The sequence below is a fragment of the Ciconia boyciana genome, chromosome 1, assembly GCF_034638445.1.
Source record: "Ciconia boyciana chromosome 1, ASM3463844v1, whole genome shotgun sequence".
NCBI lineage: Eukaryota > Metazoa > Chordata > Aves > Ciconiiformes > Ciconiidae > Ciconia > Ciconia boyciana.
Window position 1 is genome coordinate 121,814,994 of NC_132934.1, and position 23,979 is coordinate 121,838,972.

Below are 23,979 nucleotides of genomic sequence, written 5' to 3' on the forward strand. Positions count from 1 at the left end.
CCCCTCCACAGCTCAGCAAGGATAAAATACTTACCTACCTTCCATGTGCTTTGTGAAGATTACCTCTGTGTCTGTACAGTGCTACGTGAGCACCAAGCATTATGGCAAGCTCCCTGGTTAGAAGATTCCTCACAGATTACGAATTTGTGTCTATAACGTTTGGTAGACGCTTTGAATCCAATTCTCAGACCCCTGCTATAATTCATCCTCTCTTCCTGCTGCTTCCAGAGAAATAGAGAGGGAGCCTCAGCACACGCCAAAAGCAGGCCCAGCAGGTACATAACTTCAGAGGCACTTCAGACGGTTGGTGGGTCTTCCAGTATCTGGCTTCTTGGTGAACTGGTTGGTCAGAGCTTTCTGCCACCAGGTAGCATGGCTAAGGAGTCTAACTCAAAACCTAGTCACGGATCTAGATTCAAGTCAGCAGTGCCAATGCAACCCTAACGGCACGTGAACACCACCCATTGCACTTCATGGGCAAGTGTGTGGTTCAGGCCCTGTCTTTGCACAGCCTCGCTGAAATGCAGGTCTTTGATTTGAGGAAAAACGAATGAAGATGGAAACTCAGTGACAACCTTTCTTTCCATCCATTTCTGAACCACAACGGCTTGCTCTGCTTATAAATCAATGGCGGGCGAGTTCCAGGGCCAGAAGAGCCGTCTCCTCCCCATGCGGGCAAGATGGCACAAGGCACAATCAGATGGAGCTTCGATTCCCCGTCTCCTCGGGGAATGCCATCCCGCGTCCCCTCCGGGAGCTCATGAGGAAGCCGGGCCGTAAGCTGTGCCAGTTATGACTGCGCAGGCAATGCCCGGCAGCTCCCCGCAGGGATGTCCCGACCAGCCGTCCTCAGCGGCCAGTCCCCTGGAAAGGTGTCTGCCGCCGGCTTCGGCAAAGCCACGGCCACGCGCGGGACGGGCTGGTGCCCACAGCGGGGCCACGCTGCCCACGCCTGCCCGCGGCGGAGGGGCACCCCTGCGGGCTGGGACCCTCCGACCCCCGGCACCGCCCCGCCGGCTTTCCCCAGCCCCGCGGCGGGGCCGCGGGGGCGGGCGGGGGCCGTGCCTGCTGCGGCGGGCCGGGGCGGAGGCGGCCCCAGCGCGGCGGGAGGCCGCTCCCTCCCTCCCTGCCTGCCTCCCGCAGCCAGTCTGGGCGGAGAGGCGGCACTCGAGGGCTCCGCGCGGCGCCGGCGGAGCGGGAGCCGCCGCCAGCAGCCGGGCGGGCAGCGAGGCACATGGCATGTCTGATGGCGGCTTTCTCCCTGGGCACCGCTTTGGTAAGGCGCGCCCTGCCCTCCCTGCCTCCCTCCGCCGGGCCGCGGCGCGGGGATGGCGTGGGGGGGCTGCGCGGCCGGGGCGGGCGAGGTGCGGGGCTGGGGGAGCACGGAGCGAAGGCTCCGCGGGACGCCTTCCCGCTCTCCCTGAGGGAAAACTGGGGCCGGGCGGCGGGCCCGGGGCTGCGTCCCGCCGGGGGGTGCCGGGTGGCGGGTGCGAGGCAGCCGCCGATGGGCGGCGGGGGTGTGTGAGGGGACGGCGGCGCATGGCGGGGCTTGACCGCTGGTTACCTCTGGGCTGTAGCTAAGGCCGGGGGATTAGCGGCTGCTCCGAGCATGCTCCCTGCGCCGCTGCGCCCCGTCGTTTTCAAAACAGATTTGCGGAGGGACCGTAACCTTTGCATAACACCCGGGGCGAGCGGCACACGGGCGGGAGCCGGGGGGGACGCTCAGCGGGGAGGCGTCTGGGGAGGGAGCGGGCAGAGCCTGTGGGACCGTCTTGCCGCTGCGAACGGGCGGGCGTTTGCTGCCGTGCCCGGTGGGCGCCGGGAAGCGGTCCAGCTCCTTACGGGCGAAATAAAACCGTGTGGGAAACAAAGCTGTATGAAGCCAACTAAGAGGTGAGCGCGGTCTTTGAGAACGTGCGCTCTTCATGTCTGGTGCGCAGGGGGGGGTGAAATGGGCAGCAGTTTGAAATGCACGGCTGTACGTACAGGTCGGTATGTCAGTGGAGAAACGAACGGTTTGTTGGTGTTAGCGGGTATACGAAGGGAGTTCAGGTGTGTCTGAGGAGCAGTTGCACAGGGCTTGGTAAGTCTGTGCCTGTCGTAACGACGGGAGTTGCCCACCTCTTCGCAAGCAGAGATGATCCCGCCACTGGGAGCCGTTTCTGCCACCCCAGGCTCTCGGGGGGGATCCTCGCCCATAGCAGGTGGTCCCCGGGGGGGATCCTCGCCCATAGCAGGTGGTCCCCGGGGGGGATCCTCGCCCATAGCAGGTGGTCCCCGGGGGGGATCCTCGCCCATAGCAGGTGGTCCCTGAGGGGGATCCTCGCCCATAGCAGGTGGTCCCTGGAGGAGGCAGGCGTGTGACTGAGGGCTGGCACTGGACTCTGTCACCGTCTGCTGAAAACAGGCATTTCAGTCCACTGCGTGATTGAAATGGTTTGTTTAATGTCCCATGAACAAAAGTCTCTGGCTTCATACTCGCAGATGATTAAGTAGGCAGAGACAAGGACTTTGTCCAAAGGATGCTGCTTTTTGAATTGATCTAAACTGGAGAAGCTCTGACCATCCCTTGAATACTCAAGGTGACCTGCTCATTGAGTCTTAGTTTTCGGATATTCCCTCTGACATGTGAAGGTGCTCAGTGGTTCCTCTGAACCAAACAGCTATTAAGTGCCAAAGTAAGCCTTGAAAACATTCAGGAAAGAATATTGTTAACTCACCTTCTCTTATTTTTTAGGGAAGAGGGAGGTTCCTCTACTTTAATTGTTCAGTTCTAAGATGTTTCACATTACTCTTGTTATGTTCAAATTACATGCCATCACAGTCAACTATTTAAGAAAATGGGAGTAAGTGTTACTGGATACCTGACCTCTGATTAAGTTGAGAACACAACTAAAATCGCTTTCTTGGGAAAATGTGATAGGTGTAGCTGATTTTTACATCCAGGACTTGGGGCTTGTGCTTGAAGAACCTGAAGACGCTAGCTATGTAGTGGTTATGTAGGACTTTTTTTTTTTATGGTTTTCATCAGCATTCATGACAGGTGACTGATCTGAGCAGTACTGCCTTCACAAGATAAATGGGAAGACCACTAACCATGACAGAGAGGGTGAAAATGGCGCAGTGAAAAGGAGGCAATGTGACTTCTTAGTCGCATTGGAGGACAAGTAGGGGGAGACAGTGGCATGACCTACAGCTCTTTATTTGAGGGTGTTCAACACTGATGCCTTGAAAAGTAGCGCAGCACATACGCTTTCTGAGAGATATGTTTGGGGAAATGTAGATTGTTGGGCAGATGTGACAGCATGGAAAGCCTAGCACATAAGTCAGCTACAGAAGGCTTTTCCAATACAGATCTGCATTAAAAATATGAATTTTCTAATAGACAACTGTGCAGGTGTTGGGCCCTGCTTATGACATACTCCAAACAACAGATGACAAGGAACAGCCTCTGAGCTGTTGAAAATCCTGTTTAGCTGAAGGAAATTCATGATTGTTTTACTTCTGGCTTTATACTCATCCTGTTCCTATTGGTGCAAGGTGCCCATGCAGGTAAAAGGAATGGAAAAAGTTCAGATTTTGTGTGCATAATAAAAAAGAAGAGAAAGGCAGGTGGCAGGCCATTGTCATGGTCAGGAGAGGAGGGGAAAGAGATTCAGTCCACAAAATGCCATGTGGAATTGTGCTGAGTGGTACGATGGGCAAAGCATAGTAAGAGGTATGGCTGTAAGCGTAAAGCATTGACCTTACAGTGTGAATGGTGCAAGTACTGGAGCAGGGTTTAATATGTTTATGTAGCTGATAAGATTTCCATTAGGGATCACTGTCAAGCAAGGAAAGCGTGCAACGATTTTGGGTGGAAAGCGCTGTGCTTTCCTAACAGACCTCTAGGAAAGAAGTTGTACTGTTCCAGGTTGCAAAGTCTCCAGAACTATCAGTGCAGGAGCAAATAAGGCCACAAAATAGTACATTTCAAAATTTGCAGAAATACAGCTTGTGCAGTTTCACATTTACAGAAGTATATCCGGATCCAAAGGAATAAGAGCTCTTAGACTTTCTGAGTGGTTGTCTTCTGAAATGTCTGCACAAATAATGCACAAATAATAATGCACAAATAACGCACAGCTAGCTTCCTTTCCCCTTCAGCTCTGTCCCAATATGAGCCCTGGAATCAGAGTAACTAGAACAAAATTCTTTGAGTGCATGAGAAACCAAATACAATGGGGACTGAACTTACAAATGTTGTATTAATCTGGTGCAAGAGCTACTCTGTTCTGAAGATACAAATGTGCTGTGTATATTCCCTTTGAGGGTAAACTGGTGCTGAAGGAACTGCCCTTTGTATGCTGCAAGTGCAAGAGCTCTTTGACGTCTTCTGTCAAGACACTGGCAGAACAAACAAAGGATTGTTTTATTTTTTTTTCCCTTTCACCTTTCAGCGCATTACTGTGCTGGATCCTTGTGTTATTTAAATAATAATTCTTCTAAGGCAGAAGGTTTTGAAACGTGTTCCTAAACAAAAGTCTGTGAACTTTGTCCTTTCTCCAACTTTTTGCCTGTAGAACGGCAGCAATTCTGCTTGTACCATGGCCGAGCCAAAGTCAGTGTGTGTTTCGGTGGATGAAGTGGTCTCAAATGGCACAGATAACCAAGATGTTCGACTGATGAATGGACATTTAAAAAAGGTGGACAATACTCTGACAGAAGCTCATCGTTTCTCCTACCTACCCCGCAGACCAGCTGTGAATATTGAGTTTAAAGAACTGTCGTACTCTATCCAAGAAGGGCCATGGTGGAGGAAGAAAGGTAAGGAAAACTTAATGTTTTGGCTAACATACAAATATTATTGCCCATGTTGGTGGTCATAATAGGTGGAATGAATCTGTTGTGGACGGCGAAGCAAAGCGAGTAAAGGGAGCGCGTTTTCACAGCTGCTGTTTGCTTGGCTTCTTGATATGCCCACTGTCCCCCAGCCAGCACCAGGGAACTTTCCCGGAGCCCGAGGCAGTGGGGTATGGCCCCTTGCACTCCAAGAAACTGTAGATGCAGTAGTTCATACAACTGCTTATTTTTGCCTCCCAATTCTAAAGTGTCTGAAGTAAATATAGTATTGCTGTGCTGCCAAATATCTGTCCTGTGATCTTGCATGTCTGCAATTTATTGTTGACAGTGGGTAGAGCATGCAGTAATTTAAAGATGGGGGTGGGGGGAAAGAGGATGCTTTTTTTACTTTTGCGATTGGCTGTTGTGTGAAATGGTTATTTTTTCAGTACTCTTGCAGAACAGCAAGCATCTCAGAATTTCAGAAGGCATTTGAAACCAGGATAGAAATTATTCTTGTAAAACGCTGTGTTTGGAAGTAAGAGCTGTAGGAATGTGAGCCCATCCATGTCTCGTGGTGTTCTACGACGGCTCTCTCTAAGCTTACCATTTCTTTAAACTGATGAAATCACTGGCTATTGCTAGGGCTGCATCCTGAGGTTTAGTCAAGGACCAGGATGCTTTTGCTAGCTACTTTGCTAATAACACACCGCAAAGAGTTCACAGCCTACAGCACGGGGCACACCAGAATGATACAGCTATCAAATCCATCTCAAGGAAGTGAAGTGTTACCACTTTCCTCTCACAATCCAGTTTCACTTATGGCTGGCTCTGAGACAATTCTTCTAGTGCTGATTGACTGATGGGAGTAAGGAGGGCGTATTAGCTCTCTCCTTCATACGCTCTTGGTCTATTCCAGTTGTGAAAGGTGCGTGTAAGGTGGCTCTGTCCTTTTTCATCTGCTTTGCATTTGTTCTTTTTATACCTTCATCTGCTTTGTGTAGCCATGTGTTTCCTAGAGAGTTTTTGTTTTGTGTGTGTGACTAGTCATCTCTGAAAGGAAAACTAGGTCGTGCAGTAAATTACTGCTAGCAAAAAGAAGTAAGCCCAAGAGAAAATATTGAAATCTTCAGGAGAATTTCGGGTACTAAATGACATAATTGCTCTTCCTTGAGGAATTCTCTCTTAGTAATGTAAATTGGTATGGTTGTGTGCTTTAGTTCTTTTTAAGAGATAAGCCCCTGCCAATGCACCGCTCACCTGAGCCATACTTGATACCTGCACTTGCTCTGAATCTGTAAATCCACTGGCTTAAAGGTTCCACTTGAAATTGTTTCACAAAGTACATTGCTGCTGTCTGGAAATTGTGTCATTATCACAACACCAAGGCTTTAATAGTCAAAAAACGTGTGGTATGAAAAACACTGGATCTATGGCCATGGAAGTGCTACTGTATGTGGACAGCTTGTGCATACAGTTATGCATTTGTTGAAGGACGTGCAAACTTGAGGCTTTAATGGGTTTTTCAACATCAAAACTGTATGTGCACACACCTGCTTTCTTTTAATCCTTTATTATAACTGCATGTAGCCATACTGTGCATAGGAGAACAACTTGGTTTGGCAGCAAGTTTCGCACATGCAAAATTATTTTTTATCTTATCAGAACGAACTCAAACATTGAAGTTTTTTTTCCACCAAGAAATGGAACTATGCCAAAGTGTCTCATGTAAGATTTAAAAACTTGAGGTTTTTAACTGGATCTCTTTCTTATTGGCCAAAAATGATCGAGGGATTCTAGACCAAAAACCTTTGTCCACATTTGCTGACATGTCCAAGTGAGTTGGCTTGAACAAAATGGCACATCCTGACGAAATGTCCTGCTGCTGAGAAGGACCGGTTGCAGTATTTAGCTCTAGGGCATAGCTGGCTATGACTGTGTCACTACACTTAGATTTGAAAGAGGAGATGAAACTGTTCTGGCTATCTGTGAGCAGGAGTTCATATTCTCCCCTCCTCGCCTGGTCTTGCACCATATGTCTTTCCTCGGACCACTAAGGACAGCCTCTGAGTGGCTGTGAGGCATGCTCTCTGCCAGCGGGTCTTGGCACTCTTCTGCTAGCCAAGGGTCTAAAAAAAGACTTGGGGGGTTTACAGTTGATGCCAAGCTGAATGTGAGCCAAAGTGTACTCTTCACTGCAAGTAAGGTAAACCACATAATAAGCTACCTTTGGAGGACCTGGCCAGATGGAGGCAAGTTGTTATCCTTCTCAACATCAGTGAGAGCACAACTGGAATACTGTGTCCAGTTTTGGGCCCTCCAGGTCAACAGAGATATTGGGAAGCTGGAAGGGGTCTGTCAGAGGGGTAAAAAATTGGTCAGGGGACCTACGAAGAGAGGCTGCGGAGGCTGGGCTTGTTCAGTCTAGTGAAGGGGAAGCTGGGGGATGATCTCATTCTGGCATACAACTACCTAGAGGGCACTTATAAAGACAGCAGAGCCAACGTCCTGTCAGTAGTGCCAGCTGATATACAAGAGCTAATGGCCCCATACTGCAGTTTGGGTGGCTTATGGTGGACATTAGCAAATATCCGTTCACCAGGAGGTTGGTGCAGCACTGGGCCAGGTCACCCAGAGATGGTGTGGTTTCTCCATGCCAGGGCGTGTAGAAAATTTGGCTGGGCAGAGCCACAGCTGACCTAATCTTGTGTTGGTGATGGTCTTGCTTTGAGCAGAAGGCTGGACTAGGCAACCTCCAAAGGTCCCTTCCAAGCAACACTTCTGTGATTCAGTGAATCGCTAGCCAGACTATAGAAACCTTCAATAAACAAACTTTCCTCCCAGCCATGTTCCCTACTCCAGGGACTGACCCAATGTATTGGTTTTAATAGAAAAAGTTTTCCGTTAGAGAAATAGAAAACTCAGTTGTCTAAATTGTCTCAAATGAATGTCTCAATTGAAATTGTCTCAAATGAACTGTCAGATTCCTTGAATTGTTTTAGTGGTTCTGCAGTAGAATTGTTTGTGTGCAATTTGGGATATCTCTCTTTAAAACTGGTGGGCTTGCAGATGAATGCATTACACGTAAAACTATTCTGAATGCCTCTTACTGGTTTCTCCTCCAGTGGGAAACTGGGACTTTGCAATGGATTTTAATCTGTCTCTGCTCAACAAAAGGGCAATATTGTGCCTTGAAACACTGATGGATGTTTTAGCTCTATGCTCCTTGGGGGTTCCCTGTGCTAAAAGGATCTGTCATTGCCATGATGTGAAATTTTTAAATTCACTTTTTTATGAGAGGAGTAGCAGAAAACACATTCCTAAAGGTACAAAGTCCAGTGTAGGAAACGCAACTGATTTTTAAAAAACAGGAAACCTGTATGCACAAGCTGAAAAAAAAAAATAAAATGGGAGAGGTCTGTCAGTTCACGTTGTTCTTGGGTGCTGGTCATGGCAATAAGCGATAAGGGATGCTGTTATGAAAATGTGCCTTTTAAATTAATGGTGTTTCTATTCTGAAACGGAGCTTGGCAAAAAATTCTGCTTTTTCTACATCTTTCTCCATGACTGTAATGAATTAGTTAAAACCTTTCATGAGTGTTAGATCACAAAGGGAGAAGTATAGTTTCCTTGCAAAGACAATCTGTGCCAGCATGTTGAAGAGGAAGTCAACTAAAGAGCAACAACAAAAAAATGTACTCCCTTCAGTAAAAATGGTTTTGCAAAGTAATGTTAAGGTTAGGCTCTAAATGAACAAAAGGAGGAATAATTAGTAATGCTGCCATTGTGTTCTGTACTTAGCAGTATTGTTCAGACAATGAAACTCATGGTATGTAACATCATTTACATTTTATTAAAAGCACAAAGAAATGTGAATTTGCATTGCTTGTCAACAACAAAGCAGCTAAATAAGCCATCGTAGACTTCAAATTAGAATTTTTCATTGATTTGTGTCTCAGCCTTAAAATGCCTAATTTATCTATTAAATCTCATTTTCTCTTTAAAAGTAAGGAAGGGCATTTTAATTCTCAGATTTGTATGATAAATGCTGTTCTATTCCTTTTAATGAGGTTTTATCGAATTCATAGCAAAGATTGGTATGACTCTGGTCCTGATTCATTCATGGTGTAATTCCTCTTGAAGTCAGTGGTATTAACAGGGAAGGAATCTGGTAGGTGAGTCCTTGATCAAAGAAGCTGTATCTGACCCATTCCGTTCGGTAGGAGTTCTTACCGATATGGGAATTTGGAAGAGGTTGCAGAGGTAAAAGTTTCAAAAGGTCTCCGATGACTTTGGCATTTTTCCCATAAAGCTTTTAGGGAATTAGTCGACTGGTAGGATCAACTATTTCTTCAGTTTTGAAGGGAAGAGATTCATAAGTGATTAAATGCAGATCTTGTGAGGGTAAGTATCTTCCAGAATCAAAAACGTGCCTTGATCTTTCAATCCTGCCTTTGTTCAAGCATGTGCCAGGGGTCTCCCGTAGTCAGCAAGGTTCCAGGTTTGTGTAAGAGAGCTGCAGGACTGCTCGAGCAGAGACAGTGTGTTGTAAGATTAAGATGAGCTGTCAAAGCCAGAAAAAGGAAACTTCAGCATGCAAAGAAATAATAGGGCTGTTTAGTCCGAGAATGCCTTCTCCTTTCTTTTAGGAAGAGGGAGCTGGCTGGCATGGAGGGGAAGAAAAAGAGAAGAGTCCTCCATTAGATCCAGTATGGGCTTCTTAAATGAGAAAGAGCAAGATCCACAGAGCTTCAGAACAAACCATGTCCAAAATTTCAGTGTCTTGTCACAAAGCTATTTATCTAAGGGATGAGAAAGAGATCTGAAAGTGGATCTTATCTTGGCTTCTGAACCGTCTGTTTAAACTGCAGTTTGAAATGCAAACCACAGAAACATATATTGGTTTTACCAGTTTATAGAAAAATTATAGACGCGTAGTTTTTAATTCTAGGACTCCCTGAAAACTGTTTGCAAGAGGATTTTGGTGAAAAGTCAGTGCCTTAGCTTTCTGCCATTTTTGTTAAAAGTGCCATAAAGTAATCTGAATAGAATGAGTGGTTTGAGGATAAAATTATGGATAGTCCTAAATACGAAGAGGGTGTGAAAAGTACTTTGGAGCCTTCTGTTGTGGTCAAATTCATTCAGCTTCACTTTGAAAAGATACATACATTCTATATCCACACCGAAGGACATTTGTCCTATTATTTCTAGGTGTTTTTGTTACAATGTAGGATGGAAATGGAAATACTGTTCCTACATAACTTGAGTGCATCCAGGAAGAAAGTAGTAATAAATTGGCTTTCAAAACTCCACAACAACTCAGGGATTACTTTTTTTTTCCTCCTACTTGTCAGTATTCATGGTTAATTAGGCAACATTTTAGTTGGAAATTTCTCCGTTGTTATTTTTAGGACCGTAATGACTCATTTGTGCTGCGTTCAAGTGTAAGTTCTGGTAGGATTTGGTCTTTAGTAACCTCTGAGGGATCGGGCTCCAGCCGGTCAAAATGCGGCCGGGTATTTTTGTAGAGCGGTTTAGTAGCAATACAGAAATTCATGCTCAGCAGAAAATGTGATATTTCTGTTATTTTGGGTTTGTTGTAATGGCTCAGACCCTGTGGAAACAATCAGCCAGAGAGGTGCTGTCTTTTCTCACAAGGTTGCCGCTTCCTAGCTTTGAGATTCAGCACGTTAAACGGCAGGAGTGGAAGGAGGGGAATGAAGGACCGTGCTTATTGTGGATGGCTGTGTCATGTCCGATGGGGAAACACGGAGTCTTTGCCAGGTTGCTTGATACTCATGAAACATGAAAAGTGGCTGTCACAGTCCGAGAGTCATCAGAACAGCTAGATACCTACATTTCAGCAAAGAGGTCTGTATTTTATGTTAATACTGATCTCTGCGTAAGATGGAAGTTTAACCCACTGTCAGATCATCAGCAGAGATTTAAACAGGCTGGGTTTCACTGGTTTGCTTCGGTGCTCTGTTACGAATCAGGTCTGGTACTTCGCTTGGACAGACCTGTTTCTTTGTATTTAGTTAGGCTTTTTCTGCTGCATCCTTTCTGTGACTTCATTTAAAAGATTTCAGCCCCCCCCCGGAGATATCTGAAGACCCAAATGAAGAAGGAGAGGGGGGGCGAGGAGGGGAGGATTTGCCCTAAATTATTTGCTAATCCTTGCTGGAGGAGTCGGAAAAAGCCTGTCCTCATCCCCAGCAGGTGCACTGCGGTAGAGGTGCCGCATGCCCGGTCTGGGTCTCGCCCGGCGCGGTTACTGGCGGGCAATGCACTGCAGTAACCCGGCGGTGATGCTCTGGCCCCGCCGCCCCGGCCCTGGTTGGCTGCTCCAGGCGCTGTTGCTACGATGGGAGGAAAAGATGCAGAACAGTAAAGAGCAAAACCCCCTTTCCGAAAGAGGGTTTGGGTTTTTTTGTTTTGGTTTTTTTTTTCCGCCTTTCTCTGACAGATGGGCTGTATTGTTTTCATCCATTTTTGCCTGCTTTGTCTGAGAGCGTGTTCATCTCTGAGAGCAGGATGTATGCAAATTAAGATCCATATGTTAGAAAGAATAAACAAGTTAAGCTGGTTGAAATGAACTGTGATACTAGTAAAAAGCTCTTTAAGCAAGTATTTTGTGGAGTCTTTTTCAGTGACTTAAAATGTTAGCAAAATTAATGAAAATGAAACGTGATTTTTAGCAGAGGATTTCTAAATGCATGTTTCAACGTTGATAAAATCCATGCTGTTTTTCTTTTAACACTTAAGCTGTCTCAAAATAGTAAAAATATACAGAGTATTTGCTGTTACCGGAATAGTTCACAGCATTTTATTAAGTGATATATAACTCTTCCTAGCATCCTCTTGCATGGGTTGTATAAAATAGAGGTTACTGGGGACAAGTCTTGGTCAGCCCCTTTGTCTGATCCTTCTACTGTTTCCCAGCTGAGTACGACCTTACTTCAGCATTACTTCTTTTCCTCCATGCAGAACCCATTGTTCTTGTTGTGGGTTTGTTTTGTTTTTTGGGGTTTTTTTTGTACCTGGAGCTTTTTTTGGAAATGTGTCTGAGTTTGACTCAGTGAGTTTTGGTCACTGAGTCTCTGTGTGAGTAGAACGTATTTTTCTTCTTTCTCTTTGCTGTATAGCTTATTAAAACTAAACATTACAAAGACCTGACTGTTTTTCATTTTAGCTAATGTTTTAATACAATCAGTTTTATTAGTTGCTGTTGTGAAAACTTGTGGCTGAGGAAGGAGGTTTTAGAGAGTTACCAATTAAAACATTTCAGAGTTTTTATGCCAGGAAAGTGGTAATGGCAGTGGTGATGATGAGTTGCCAGGATTTTGAGCTATGGTCTCCACTGTTTCCATCTCACAGTAAACGTGTGTTGGGGGCTGTCTGTAACTCACCCTGACAGCCCTCCACTACAACTTTCTGTACACTGAGTGGGATTTGATTAAATGCTTTGCTATCCTCTGCCCATACGCAGTCATGTCTTACTCAAGGTGTTGAGGAGGTAGAGACAGCATGCACCATCGTATGGGTGTACTTTTTTCACATTTCACAATTCGGCCCATAGTCTGAAGATACGTCTGAAGTCTGAAGGAAGATGAAGCAAGAGTCATTTTGCAATTGAAGGCTTCAGCCATCAGCTGGTTTGATCAGGGTTCTCCATAACTTAAGTAAAAGGAAAGAGAAATCACAAAAGCAACCAAGAATAGAAACTAGCTCAAGAGTAAAAATGCTGTTAGAGTCCATTTTCACTTGTGTATTTACATGCCATTTTGGAAAGTGCCTTCTGGAAGCCCATGGGGTCTAAACTTACCTGCTTACTAAGGCAGGTCTTTTGTTCTCAGGGGATTTAATGTCTCAGAGTTCAGCTCTGTATTCTCTAAGAAATTAATTGCTTCACACTTCCCTGTAGCATTGTTCTTGTAGGTAAACTGGCTGGCTTTGGGAAGACAGAGTTCAGGGAATGTGATACTACTCAAAATGTGGCAGACCCTCACAAGGAATACTCAACTGCATTATAATTCACAACTGTACCCATTAAACTGGTGGCTACCTTTGTCCTCTGTTAGAAAACAGTGTTTGGTCTTACTATTAACATCTCAAGACTTACTCCAAACAACAGACAAGGAGAATCCCAGCAAAATTTACATGATAGTTTAGCACACGGGAATGAACTGATCTGGATTTAAAATTAAAGCATTGCAAACTGAAGGGTGGGTGTTCAGTCTCAAGATTAATGTCCTTGAGGCAAAACTTAAATGCATTAGCCAAAAAGGCCATGCCTTATCCCCAGAACCTCTGTGACTTGCGCACTCTTGAGGTGCATAAGGATATATGTCTAACATGAGACTGAGTTTTTGATAAAAATAAGCTGGGAGTTTAGGTCAGCTTGCCGTTATACAAAGTCAGAGAAGGTCCACCTGGCCCAGCGTCCCTTCTCTGACAGCAGGTAGAGCTGAATGCTTGGGGAAGAGTTCAAGTGCAGGCAAGTATGTAGTGGTGTTTCCCTGGGTTCTCACAGCTTGCAGCTCAGAGGTTTCCTGAACTAGGTGTAGTATCTTTGTGTTTACTAGCTGTCAATGGATTTTTCTTTTGTAAAATCATTCACTTGCTCTCTGAACCTAAGCAGGCTTTTGGTGTTCATGCTGTCACCTCACTATGTGCCTCCTTTTTCAAACCATTCAGGAGTGAGGTGAGCAGCACCTAGTCCAGTAAAGATTCCCTGAGACTCGAGGATAAGCTTTCTTCATTGATTGACCACTGACTCCTACTCTTTTGTTTCCTGTTGCTTTATCTGCTTTCTCATTTGCTTGAGAACCAGCCATCTACCTTCTTATCAGATTCATTTATTTAAGAACTTTAATAAAAGACCTTGTTGAAACATGACATCCATGTAAGGTGACAAAATGGCCCTCTTTTTTTAGGTATTAATTCCAAAAGACATCACATGCAATTTATGTTACCAAATTTTGTACCAGAGACTTCTGCACAAGACCTCTCTTTTTTCTCTGTCAAAACCATTGGGACAGTAACAAGCTGAGATGTTAGTGATTCAGATTGCCTGCCCACTGTGCTGGCTTTGAACCTAGAAGCTAGCAATTTTTGTTTAACAGCTTTAGGGGACAGCAAAACCATCAGCCCTTACTTAGACTGTACCATCTGGAAAATTTAGTTCTCTAGTATGAAGGTAAGTTACAAGCACAGCTTTAGTGCCTAGGACTGGCAGAGTCTTCCTCATCAAGCCCAGGACCAAGCTGTAGCAGGCATCTTCTTGATATCAAAACGTATGTTAATTAGGAAATGGAAAGACTGAGGGTCCCCAGTCCGTCCAAATGTAGTCACTTTTTCACCAACTTTCAAATACATGAAAAGAATTTACTGTATAATAAAATATGTATGGAAGAATTACTGCCCTTTTCAACCAATTCTTTAACTTGTTCATCCCCAAAATGACATGTTAAGTATAATGGAAAAGGGTCACAGCACATACATACAAGGCCAAGCAATTTTGGTTGTTTTCAGTAACTATTTGAGTCTCAATAGCTTCCTACAGGTAGATGTTCTTATACATTTCATTTATTCCTGAAATAATTATCAGGAGGCCTGTTGAAATATCCCATTGGTGGCGATTCTGATGTTTGAAAATGCCCCCCTTGTCAATTATGTGCTTTCATGCAGACATTTGCATTTAATTTGGCCTTTGGATACTTCGTCTCTTAGAAAAGAAGATTTTAGAATGACTATTTGATACAGAATGTAAGTGGTAGTATAAAATACAGAAGGACTAGTGCTGTGTAAGTGTCTCTGGAATGAGGACAAAATAATTCTGCCTAGGAAATGGTGTGGCTGGAGACGCATGTTGCAGTATGTCTTGAGTCACACTGCGGCAACCTTTGTAATGGTGTTTCCCAGTTGGACTTTCTTGTTGCTGTTAGGCTTGTATTCTCATTTACAGTTCATTTAGACTTTGCTGATTTCAGGGGGAGAAGCAGATGCACTCTGAAGACTTAATTCTCTTCAGAGAGGATAGGGATGAAGCTGTCCAAATTCTTATCAGAAAGAAGTATGTGGAATTACATAACAGTGAAACTGAGTTAACAGCTTGTTTGTTTGTTCGTTTTTTGTTATATATCCATTCCAAAGAAAAATAAATGGCAGAGACCTTGGCTTTACAAGGTAATTTACCATCTGCCTCTCATCTGGTATCTACAGCCTACATCTTTTGTGTAAGAATCATATTTCTTGCTGCTTTGCATGTTTAGAATAATAACAAATGTTGTTTATAATTGCAGTACATCTGCTACAGGAGAGAGGAGAAGATGGAACATGCAGTGGTCAGGTTCCTGGGTAAATGAGAATGAGACCTCTGCTCTGTCTCTTGCTGATCTTCAGAGGGTAGGCTTTTATGCCAGACAAGAGAAGAATGGAATTTCAAATGAATTGATGCACCTAGCTAATATGAAATTTGAAGAAAAAAAAATCTGAAGGTTTTAATACTCTTGTTGAGCGATGGAGTTAAATTCTGCCCTGTTGCATCTGTTTTGTGCTTGTGGAAGCAGTCAAGTGGATGAGGCTGCACTGACAGAGCATGGCTAGTATACTTTTTTTAGTCATGATCCAGTTATTACCTCAAGTGCTTTGGAAATTAAGTGCTCTGATAGCACCAGCGTGACAGGGCTAGAATTGGTAAATGAGTACACAATTAAAAGGAAGGGGACTGAAGGTAAATATTTGCTGTTAGAGGAAGGGCAGTTATTTTTTCTGGGTCAAAAAGCCACGAACTTCAGCCAGCTTATTGAATATGAATATTGAGGCTCGACTGTCTAAAATAACTATTTGAGGCTCATAAAGCTGAAGTCTGTGGGTGTCTGTCTGGGACTGAGTTCCTCTTCCTTCTCCGCATGGAGGGGTGAAGGTCATATGCTGCCACCAGAGAAATGTGAGAGTCAGAAAGACAAGGAGAGTGCAGAGGGGTGTATCTGTGCACAGCTGGCCAGGAAAAGTTACTCTCTTGGGTTTTGGTTTGGAGAATTGGAGAATTTTGGTTTGGAGAATTTGGAGCCTTGGAGAATTACTTGAAGGAGAATTTGCCCCAGAGGAGCAAATGGACAGTAAATAAATATTAAGCATGCAGCTGCTGGATCAGAGACCTTTCTGAAAAACAGTTGGGTCAGATTTGTTTTGTAATTAGAACTGTGGGTTCTTCACAAGAAGGCTGCAAGAGTTTCTAATTGTGGTGATTGTAAAACAAGACCATTGGCAGTAGCCGAATCTGGTAAGGCTTCAGGACCCGAGGGGATTCCTCCTGCCCTAGCCCCTTTGGTATGCGGCAGCCTCAGTTCTGTATTTATAGGTCCAGTTAGTAACAAGGCAGGGCACATACTTCCAATAGGCACATGCACATGTCCATACATGCAATACACTCAGCCAGCCGTGAGGACCAGCACAAGGACAGTAGTGCCTTTACAGCACCCACCTAAACACAGACAGCAGTTGTGCAAACCTGACCGCCACCGATGGCTGGCTGCCGTTCCTCTCCGCTGGCTGCTTGTGGGTTGCACACGCACACAAGGCAGGTCTCTCCACCAGTGGGTTTTGGACACTCTGTCAGTCCATTCACTGGCCCAGACTTCGGTCTCCTCCAGTTGTTGGTGCCTGGACCTACAACCCTTTGGGTTTGCAACCTCTCACTCCAGCGGCTGGCATGCAAACTTCTGCTACTCACTGGTGAGTCCATCGTGATATTTGCTAGAGTTCATGCACATGGGCTCACAGTAGAGAGTGCATTCACACAGTAGATAGTTGGGAATAGTGTTTAGCAGGGGTGCAGGTTGGACTGTGGTGATCAGGGGCAGGGCTTGGTCAGACAGGTGTACTGACCAGCTGCCTGTTCACATGCGTCTGGCCCCTTTAATCCCCTTTCCATCTATTTTCTCAGGCTTGTTCCTCCTCAGTCCTTGATCCATCCCTTTCCCTGCCTTTGGCAATTCCCCTAAACGTCCTGTGGTAAGTATTTCTCACTCTCCGTAATTCACATAGCCACGTCATGGCTGGTTTTACACCATCCCAAACTTGTCTTCCACCTGCATGACATGGTAAGTCCTATTCCGCAGCAGGCCATAGCCCCCTCTCGCTTGCATGGCGTTCCAGGGAGAGAGTTTCCCTGTTGACGCATCTTGGTGGGCTTTCCTCCAGGAACAGTGGTCTTGTCCTTTTCCTTTGAGCGTCTTCAGAGTGGCCAATTCAGGGAGCTGCGTTTGCACTGGGTAGGTTAGTAGGGTTGGTCCTCTGAGCCTCGACTTGGTCTCTGTGCTCAGTGTGAGTGGCCTTTTATCACATAACTGAGCAAAGACCATTTTTAGACCACGTTGGCTGATTTGATTTTTCTAAGCTTTCTATTTAAAAATAAATTAAATAACGTGGCTGGCCAATTGCTTGTTTAAGCCCATGGAAAGTTTCCCCGTAATGTAAATCATGGAAGTGGAACTCACACTGGCACGTTTTTACCCTCACATATGAAAGTTTCAGGAAAGTTGTGAGTTTGAATCGAGTTGCTGCCCCTTGTGATTGTAATAAATCAGGTTCTACTGTCTTAAAGGCTGAGTTATGACTATGTGTGCGACCTGCTATATCAAAAACAGTCAGAGAAGCTTGACAGACATTCCTGAAGAAGGTTGACTATTTGATTTCTTGTCAGGAAGAAAGACGAGGTAAACCTCAAGGAGAAATAAATTACCTGAAGTAGTCACAAGCCCATGAACCCTAGGATTACTGTAAGACTAGGTGTTCCTAGAGTGTGATTGTGTCTTGTCTTGTCCAGTAGTAGTATGACATCTGGGGACACCAAAAGAAAGATGAAACTTCAGAATATGCGTAATAACACTTAACATATTTACTTTTTAGACTCCAAACGGAAGTATTAGCATCAGTCTCCTGAATCCCATATACTCTAAATACGCCATGTACACATTAGAAAACCAAACAAATAAACAAAAATAAAGCAGGCCTTCCCATACAGGACACGGCTGCAGCTTTTTAACACTCAGCTTTTGATTCTTATTGACAGGTAGTAAAAATAAACTCCCCAAGCAAAGTGAGTTGGGGCAAAAAGTGTCACACGTTCTGCAATAAATAAAACTAACTTCAAAGCCAACCTACAGCTCATCTCAGACATTCATACTATACTGTTTTAAAAGTACAAGGCCAAATGAACCTTGAAATCACCGCAGTGGCATAATGGGTAGAGTTTACTCAAGGAACAGGTATCGACAGTCTGCCAGGAGTGTTGTCTTATGATAGAACATTTTGGACGAAATTGATCCCTGATATAAATTAACTGAAATGAATAAAGTTTGCTCAAGGAAGAGTATGGTCTAATACTTAAAAGACATTTTTTCACTCATTAGTATGGTTTACTGCTAAAACTGCTTTCTAAAAAATACAGAAACTAATACAGTTCATGTGAAATGTCAGTGTTGTATGTCAACCAATATGCTGTTCAGGCCAAACCAGACTTTTGACTACCAGAGTAATAAAGCAAAGGACACCTTTTTCCCACTCCCTCCCATCACCCACAGTTTTAATCTAAGAAAACTTGTTCTGTTTTGGATTCCAACTCCTGTCCAGATATTCAGCATTACAAATGAGAGAGTGCAAGGCACGTTTATATGGTAGTGGAAGTGTGTCAGCAGACATAATCCAATATAGGCATGTCTCAAAGCATCAGAAGCCCCCCTTTCAGAGTGCAGAGAATAATGTATTGCCTCTTACCAAGATTTCTAAATTTTCTTTATAGTAATCTATGAGTATATTGTATGTGCATTCTTTATATATAGACATACATACGTTCAATATAATGTATATATATAGATACACCTAATATATTTATATAGATATGTGTAAATATAAGTGTATGAGTATATATATACACATATATATATTATCTCTGTTTTCATACAGATATGCGTATATGTATGCCCATACACTCAGGTAAATTTATTTATGTACAAAAACTGGCTGTGTATCACTATAAGAAATATTTTGAAGATAACATTTTTATAGAGGTGTATATTCCTCCTCCTTTGTAGTGACAAGATGATACAATTATAGAAAAGCAGTAACAACCTGATTTTTTTTTAAATGAAAAGCAAAAGAATATTGGTTGCTTAGAAGTGGTTCAAATCTGTTGCTTCTGGATTAATGGCATAACAAGCTAAAATAGCAGGAAAAATGACTGTAAAATGGAAGCTGTTTTATCCACCTGAATGCCAGTGGTGTAAAGAATGGTATAAAGAAAGACAGCATTTTGCTGATGCTTTTCAATAGGGACTTATTGCATTACATAAGTTGAGTAATTTTCTGCTCTCAGTCATTTATCTCGTAATCAGATTGCTTGTGCTTTGTTCTTGTTTTCTTTAGAAGTTGTAAGAAAGAATGGGTTGGAGTTCTCATGTGTCTCAATGGTGGGTCCAATTAATACATGTTTGGGCAATTTTGCCTGTTTATATCTGCCATCATCATTGTCTGAATTTCCTTCTTTATTAGCTGAGCATTGCTGCAACTCACTTTCCTGCTGGGTGTAAAGGAGAGTAAGCTTACGTGCCAGATAAATGTGTGCTACTTCTGTTTGTTTGAATAGTGGTTTGCTGGTGACAGAAAACTGGAAGGAGTGTGTATCTTGGAGTGCAGAAGGAAAATACCAAGGTTTTATGTTAGCTAATGGGAACGCGAGCTTTGATTTTCAAGAGCCACTGAGAGAATGGTGCAAAGAACAGGAATATGGTAGAGGTGTTCTTCTGGCTGATTTTCTTGGGGGCTAGAAACGTCCCTTGACTGCACCAGGGAAAGCAAATAACAGCACCCAAGATCTGCAAATGGAGGGCACTTCCCAGAAATGGCTCCGTGCAAACGGTGGCTGTCCACGTTCCCTTGTGGCTGCATTTGCCTTCCCTGAGCACCCCTGTTGTGGGGAAGGGAGAGGGCTGGTGGGGATATTGTCTGGTTGTGGTCAGCCTCGAGAGGATCCACACTGTGTTCCCCTTACGCCTGACATATCTCAGAGGTGTGAGCAGGAGTCGTCCGTGGTCTCCTCTCAGGGATGAGGGTGGCAAGAGCTGCGTTGTTGTCATTGTCTTTTTTGCTAGCCACACTGGCGCTAATACACCTCAGGATTTGTGTGAATTGCCCAGTGTGTTTTAAAAGATTGTCTCTCCTGTCTCCTCTTCTCCAGCTCCCGTAATTATCCACACTTGTAGGCTTTCTGTGCAAGTGCTGACACTAAAACACATAGGAAGAAGTGGCTTCAGATGCTTCCAGGGTGTTTACAACTGTACACAAGGAAAGGAGATTGAAGATATAGTCAAGATTAACCTCTCCTTTTGTATCACAGTATCATTATCTAATTGGATCAGAAGCAAAGCCCTGCGGCTTAGTCAGTATTAGAGCGTAGGCACCCATTTCAGGAGGAAGCCTTTGAGAAGAACAGTCTTCAGCCGTCCACCTACACCATTTTCTTTGCGGCTTTGCAAGATGGAAAAAGTGACAGATGTAAACCTCCCCAAAGGCAGTTGCATGTTCTCCTTACGCTCATTGCCTTTAAAGACACTTCTGCCCCCCTGAACCACTGACTTTTGGACAATCCCCACGGGTGTCCCTTGTCTTTGCTGGTCCCTGGGCTGCCAGGGCAGAGACAGAACAGCTCCGCTGGAATTCAGTGGGTCAGACCCTGAGGAGAGGGTCTGCTGGTTTCAGATCACCTATGGTATTTTATTACAGGCACAGGTAGCCTTTATCAGGGAATTGGAGCCGTGATTCAGATAAGCTGGATGGAGAGGCAATGGGAGGGAGCGGGGAATTTTTTCCAGTTGCCAGAAAAGGTCCTTTACCTGAACAAGGACTCTTGTCACCCAGTAGTTGCTCTGCCTTACTGCAGAAAATGGCCAAGGTAGTTTAAATATTTGGAGATACTGCAGCTGGGGCTGTTGCTACATAATTCATAGGTCCCATTCTTGGGGTTTATACACGTTGGGACTCATGCCTGATTCTCTGATTTTGGTTCTGCATCAGTTCCCAAATGACTTTTTGCTTTAGGTTCAGCAAGCATCCCTCTAGAAGAGCACATCTTGTGCAGTGTCCCCAAGCATTCTTCTAACATAACAGATGGTGGGATTTCTGTGGGCAAAGCCAAACTGTGGGTTTGATTAAGTTTTGAATTTACCACTCTGTGTGAAACTAATCCTGGTGTGACCTTCGCTTTACTGCCATATAAGGGTCTTAGAGCAGTGCTTTGTGTTCCTGTAGGAAAACGTACTGTAGCAAACCCTTTCATTGTATTGGGACAATTTATCATCAGCAAATAAATGGAGAGTGTCGGAGAGAAGAGTAGAGTAGATCAGATTCTGTCCCTGCTCGAAGATCTTGATCTTAATATTTTATGTCAGTTGACTAAGAACATGGGACCATGAGTGCCCAGGGCATGTGGAGGCTACTGCGCTAACAGTAATATCAACTGTAAAATACACAAGAACTCTTACAAATATTACAAATACAGAAGTGGAAACTCATAGGTTGGGGGTAGATAGCAGAGCTTAAAAGCAGTTTGTTGGGTTTCACCCAGGTCTTCCTTGGAAGTGGCGTGGTGGCTCAGTTTTAACACGTACATACAGAAATTTTTAAAAATAGTAATATTTTGAAAATGTTGTGATCTGATGACGGAGCAATGTTCTGTACTTGTGCCATTGCCTGGCTTGTTGCAGCCCCTGTCAGCATAATTTAATCTCACCTGTTGGCACAAAGACAAAAAAGACACAGGTGGTGCATTCACCACTTGTACATAATGATCAAAAGCATTTAGCTAGCACTGAAATGAAAACTAACAATATTAGAGATGTGCTTATTTTTCCATTTGCGCACAGGCTACAGCTGTCATTACTTTCCCTTGTTCTGTCACATACATTTAAAAAAATTGCATGAAAACTTTGAACTTGTGCATCTCCCGTATGGCACTGAATGCACTGCCCATAGAAGGACCGTCTGTAGCCTGGCAGACTGCAGTTGCTTTATCACTGTGTGTGATGAAGCTGCTCATCTCACAATGAGATTTTAAATTATACTTAGGTATATCAGATATTTTTGAAAACATGGATTGCGTGAGTGGTTATACCTAACAGATAGTAGACCACATTTTTCCTTGGGCATCTCATAGCAGAGAGAGACAGGCTTGATGATCAGATTTATCTGAGTCTATGTAATTTTCTACTGTGTAAGAGGCTGTGTCCAAGTTAGACAACAGCCTAGGCTCTCTTTATAGACAAAAGATTTCACTGATGGTCAGTGGAGTGTAGGTTACTATTCATTTAATCCAAAACGAGCTGAACAAGTGACTCTCCACATTTACTAAGAGGAATAGCTGTGGTGGGGTGGCCCCGGCCAGCAGCTGAGCACCCACACAGCTGCTCCCTCAGTCCCCCCCCACCAGAATAGGGGAGAGAGCCAGAAGAGCAAAAGCTGAAAACTCGTGGATTGAGATCAGGGCAGTTTAATAAGTGAAGCAAAGCTGTGTGCACAAGCAAAGCGAAATAAGGAGTTTATTCACTGCTGCCCATCAGCAGGCAGATGTTTAGCCACTTTCTGAAAAGCAGGGCCTCAGCACATGGAAGAGTCACTTGGGAAGACAGATGCTGTAACCTCAAACGTCCCCCCTTCCTCCCCGTTTTCCCCAGCTTTTGTTGCCGAGCACGATGTTGTATGGTATGGGATATCCCTTTGGTCAGCTGTCCCAGCTGTGTCCCCTCCCAGCTCTTTCACAGCCCAGCCTACTCTAAAAAAAGAAAGCCTGACTTTGTGCAAGCACTGCCCAGCAATAGCCAAAACACAGTGTGTTATCAATACTGTTTTAGTCACAAATCCAAAAGACAGCACTGTAGGGGCTGCTCTGGAGAAAAGTAACTCCATCCCAAGCAGACCCAGTAGAATAGCTCACGTGCAAATGTTTACATTGTAGATGTTTGCAGCTGGTTAAAATAAATCCCATCTTGAGATTTTGAGTTCCTGATATATCAATATTCCTACGTGGAAGGTTTCTACCTTCCAGTCTTTGAATCTTGCAATATTGCTGTGTGTCTAGATTGTCATGAATCTCTGCCTTTGATCCCTTAGCCTTAGTAGTGTCAGCTACTGACCTAGCATAAACCTGTGCTGCTGTATTGATTTTAGTGGTGCCATGTTGTTTTACAGGAACTGAGTCCGGAGAGTGCCTGTGGTTTTTAGGATCAAAGCATGTGCTTTGTTCTAACTTGTCTCTTCATTATTTCATTTAAAGGGACAGTATTTGCGAGGAAAACCATGTAAACAGCCTGGACTCTTATCTCCTTTTTTCTTTCCTGTGTGTACTGGTGTGTTAATAGGTAGCATAGATAAATGACTTAAGAAGCATGTTAAGCATAGGCAGACTAGTCATATAGAAGTCATACAGTAAGAGAATAAAGAAAGCTCAAGAGACAAGTTTAATTTTCTGGTAATGTATCCAACTGACATTTTTTTGAAATGTCATTGTCAGTTTAGTTGGTGGTCAGGAAAAAATGGAAACATGTCGTCTTGACTTTGGAAAACAGATGTATTTCGGAATATGGTTTACAGGGACATCTAATTAGAAGGATGTGAGAAGACCAACACTCTTTATGTGAGTCTCTCTTACTAGTGATATACATGAGTCTTCAGGCCATTAACATAGCTGATTTCTTTTGATGGACTTCCAGTTTGTGGAGGAAGCAACTGCTTTCACTACCAAATTTTTCCTGTCCCAATAGACCAGTTGGATCAGCCAATATCCAGCGTAAGTCTGTCCATAGCTTACCCCTTGCCTTTTCATTGGACAGTTGAATAACCTAATTGTAAAGAAGGACAAAAAGTGTCAAAAGAAGTTACAGGTGTTACTGGGAAATGAACCAATGCAGAGATAAGGTGTAAGTGAAAGGACAGTTAACACAGAGGGTCTCCTGATGAGCCTATAATGAAAATCCCTCTGGACACTTTCAATATCCTCTTTTTGTTGGAAAATGGTGGTGCATCAGAGTAGAAACATGTTGTTTCTTCACTATGTTTTTCTGACTACCTTTTCATGGAGATTTGTTAGGTCGAGGACTTTCT

General features: G+C 44.0%; 1 protein-coding gene across 1 annotated transcript in view; it reads left to right on the plus strand.

Annotated features, from left to right (window-relative positions):
* Positions 1–1,119: 1,119 nt before the first annotated feature.
* Positions 1,120–23,979, plus strand: part of ABCG1 (ATP binding cassette subfamily G member 1) — a 64,819-nt gene continuing 41,959 nt past the window's right edge. The window contains exons 1-2 of the mRNA XM_072847072.1: positions 1,120–1,276; positions 4,563–4,806. Coding sequence (XP_072703173.1) covers positions 1,235–1,276; positions 4,563–4,806 — 286 coding nt within the window. The 5' untranslated portion in view covers positions 1,120–1,234. The remainder of the gene's footprint in view (positions 1,277–4,562; positions 4,807–23,979) is intronic.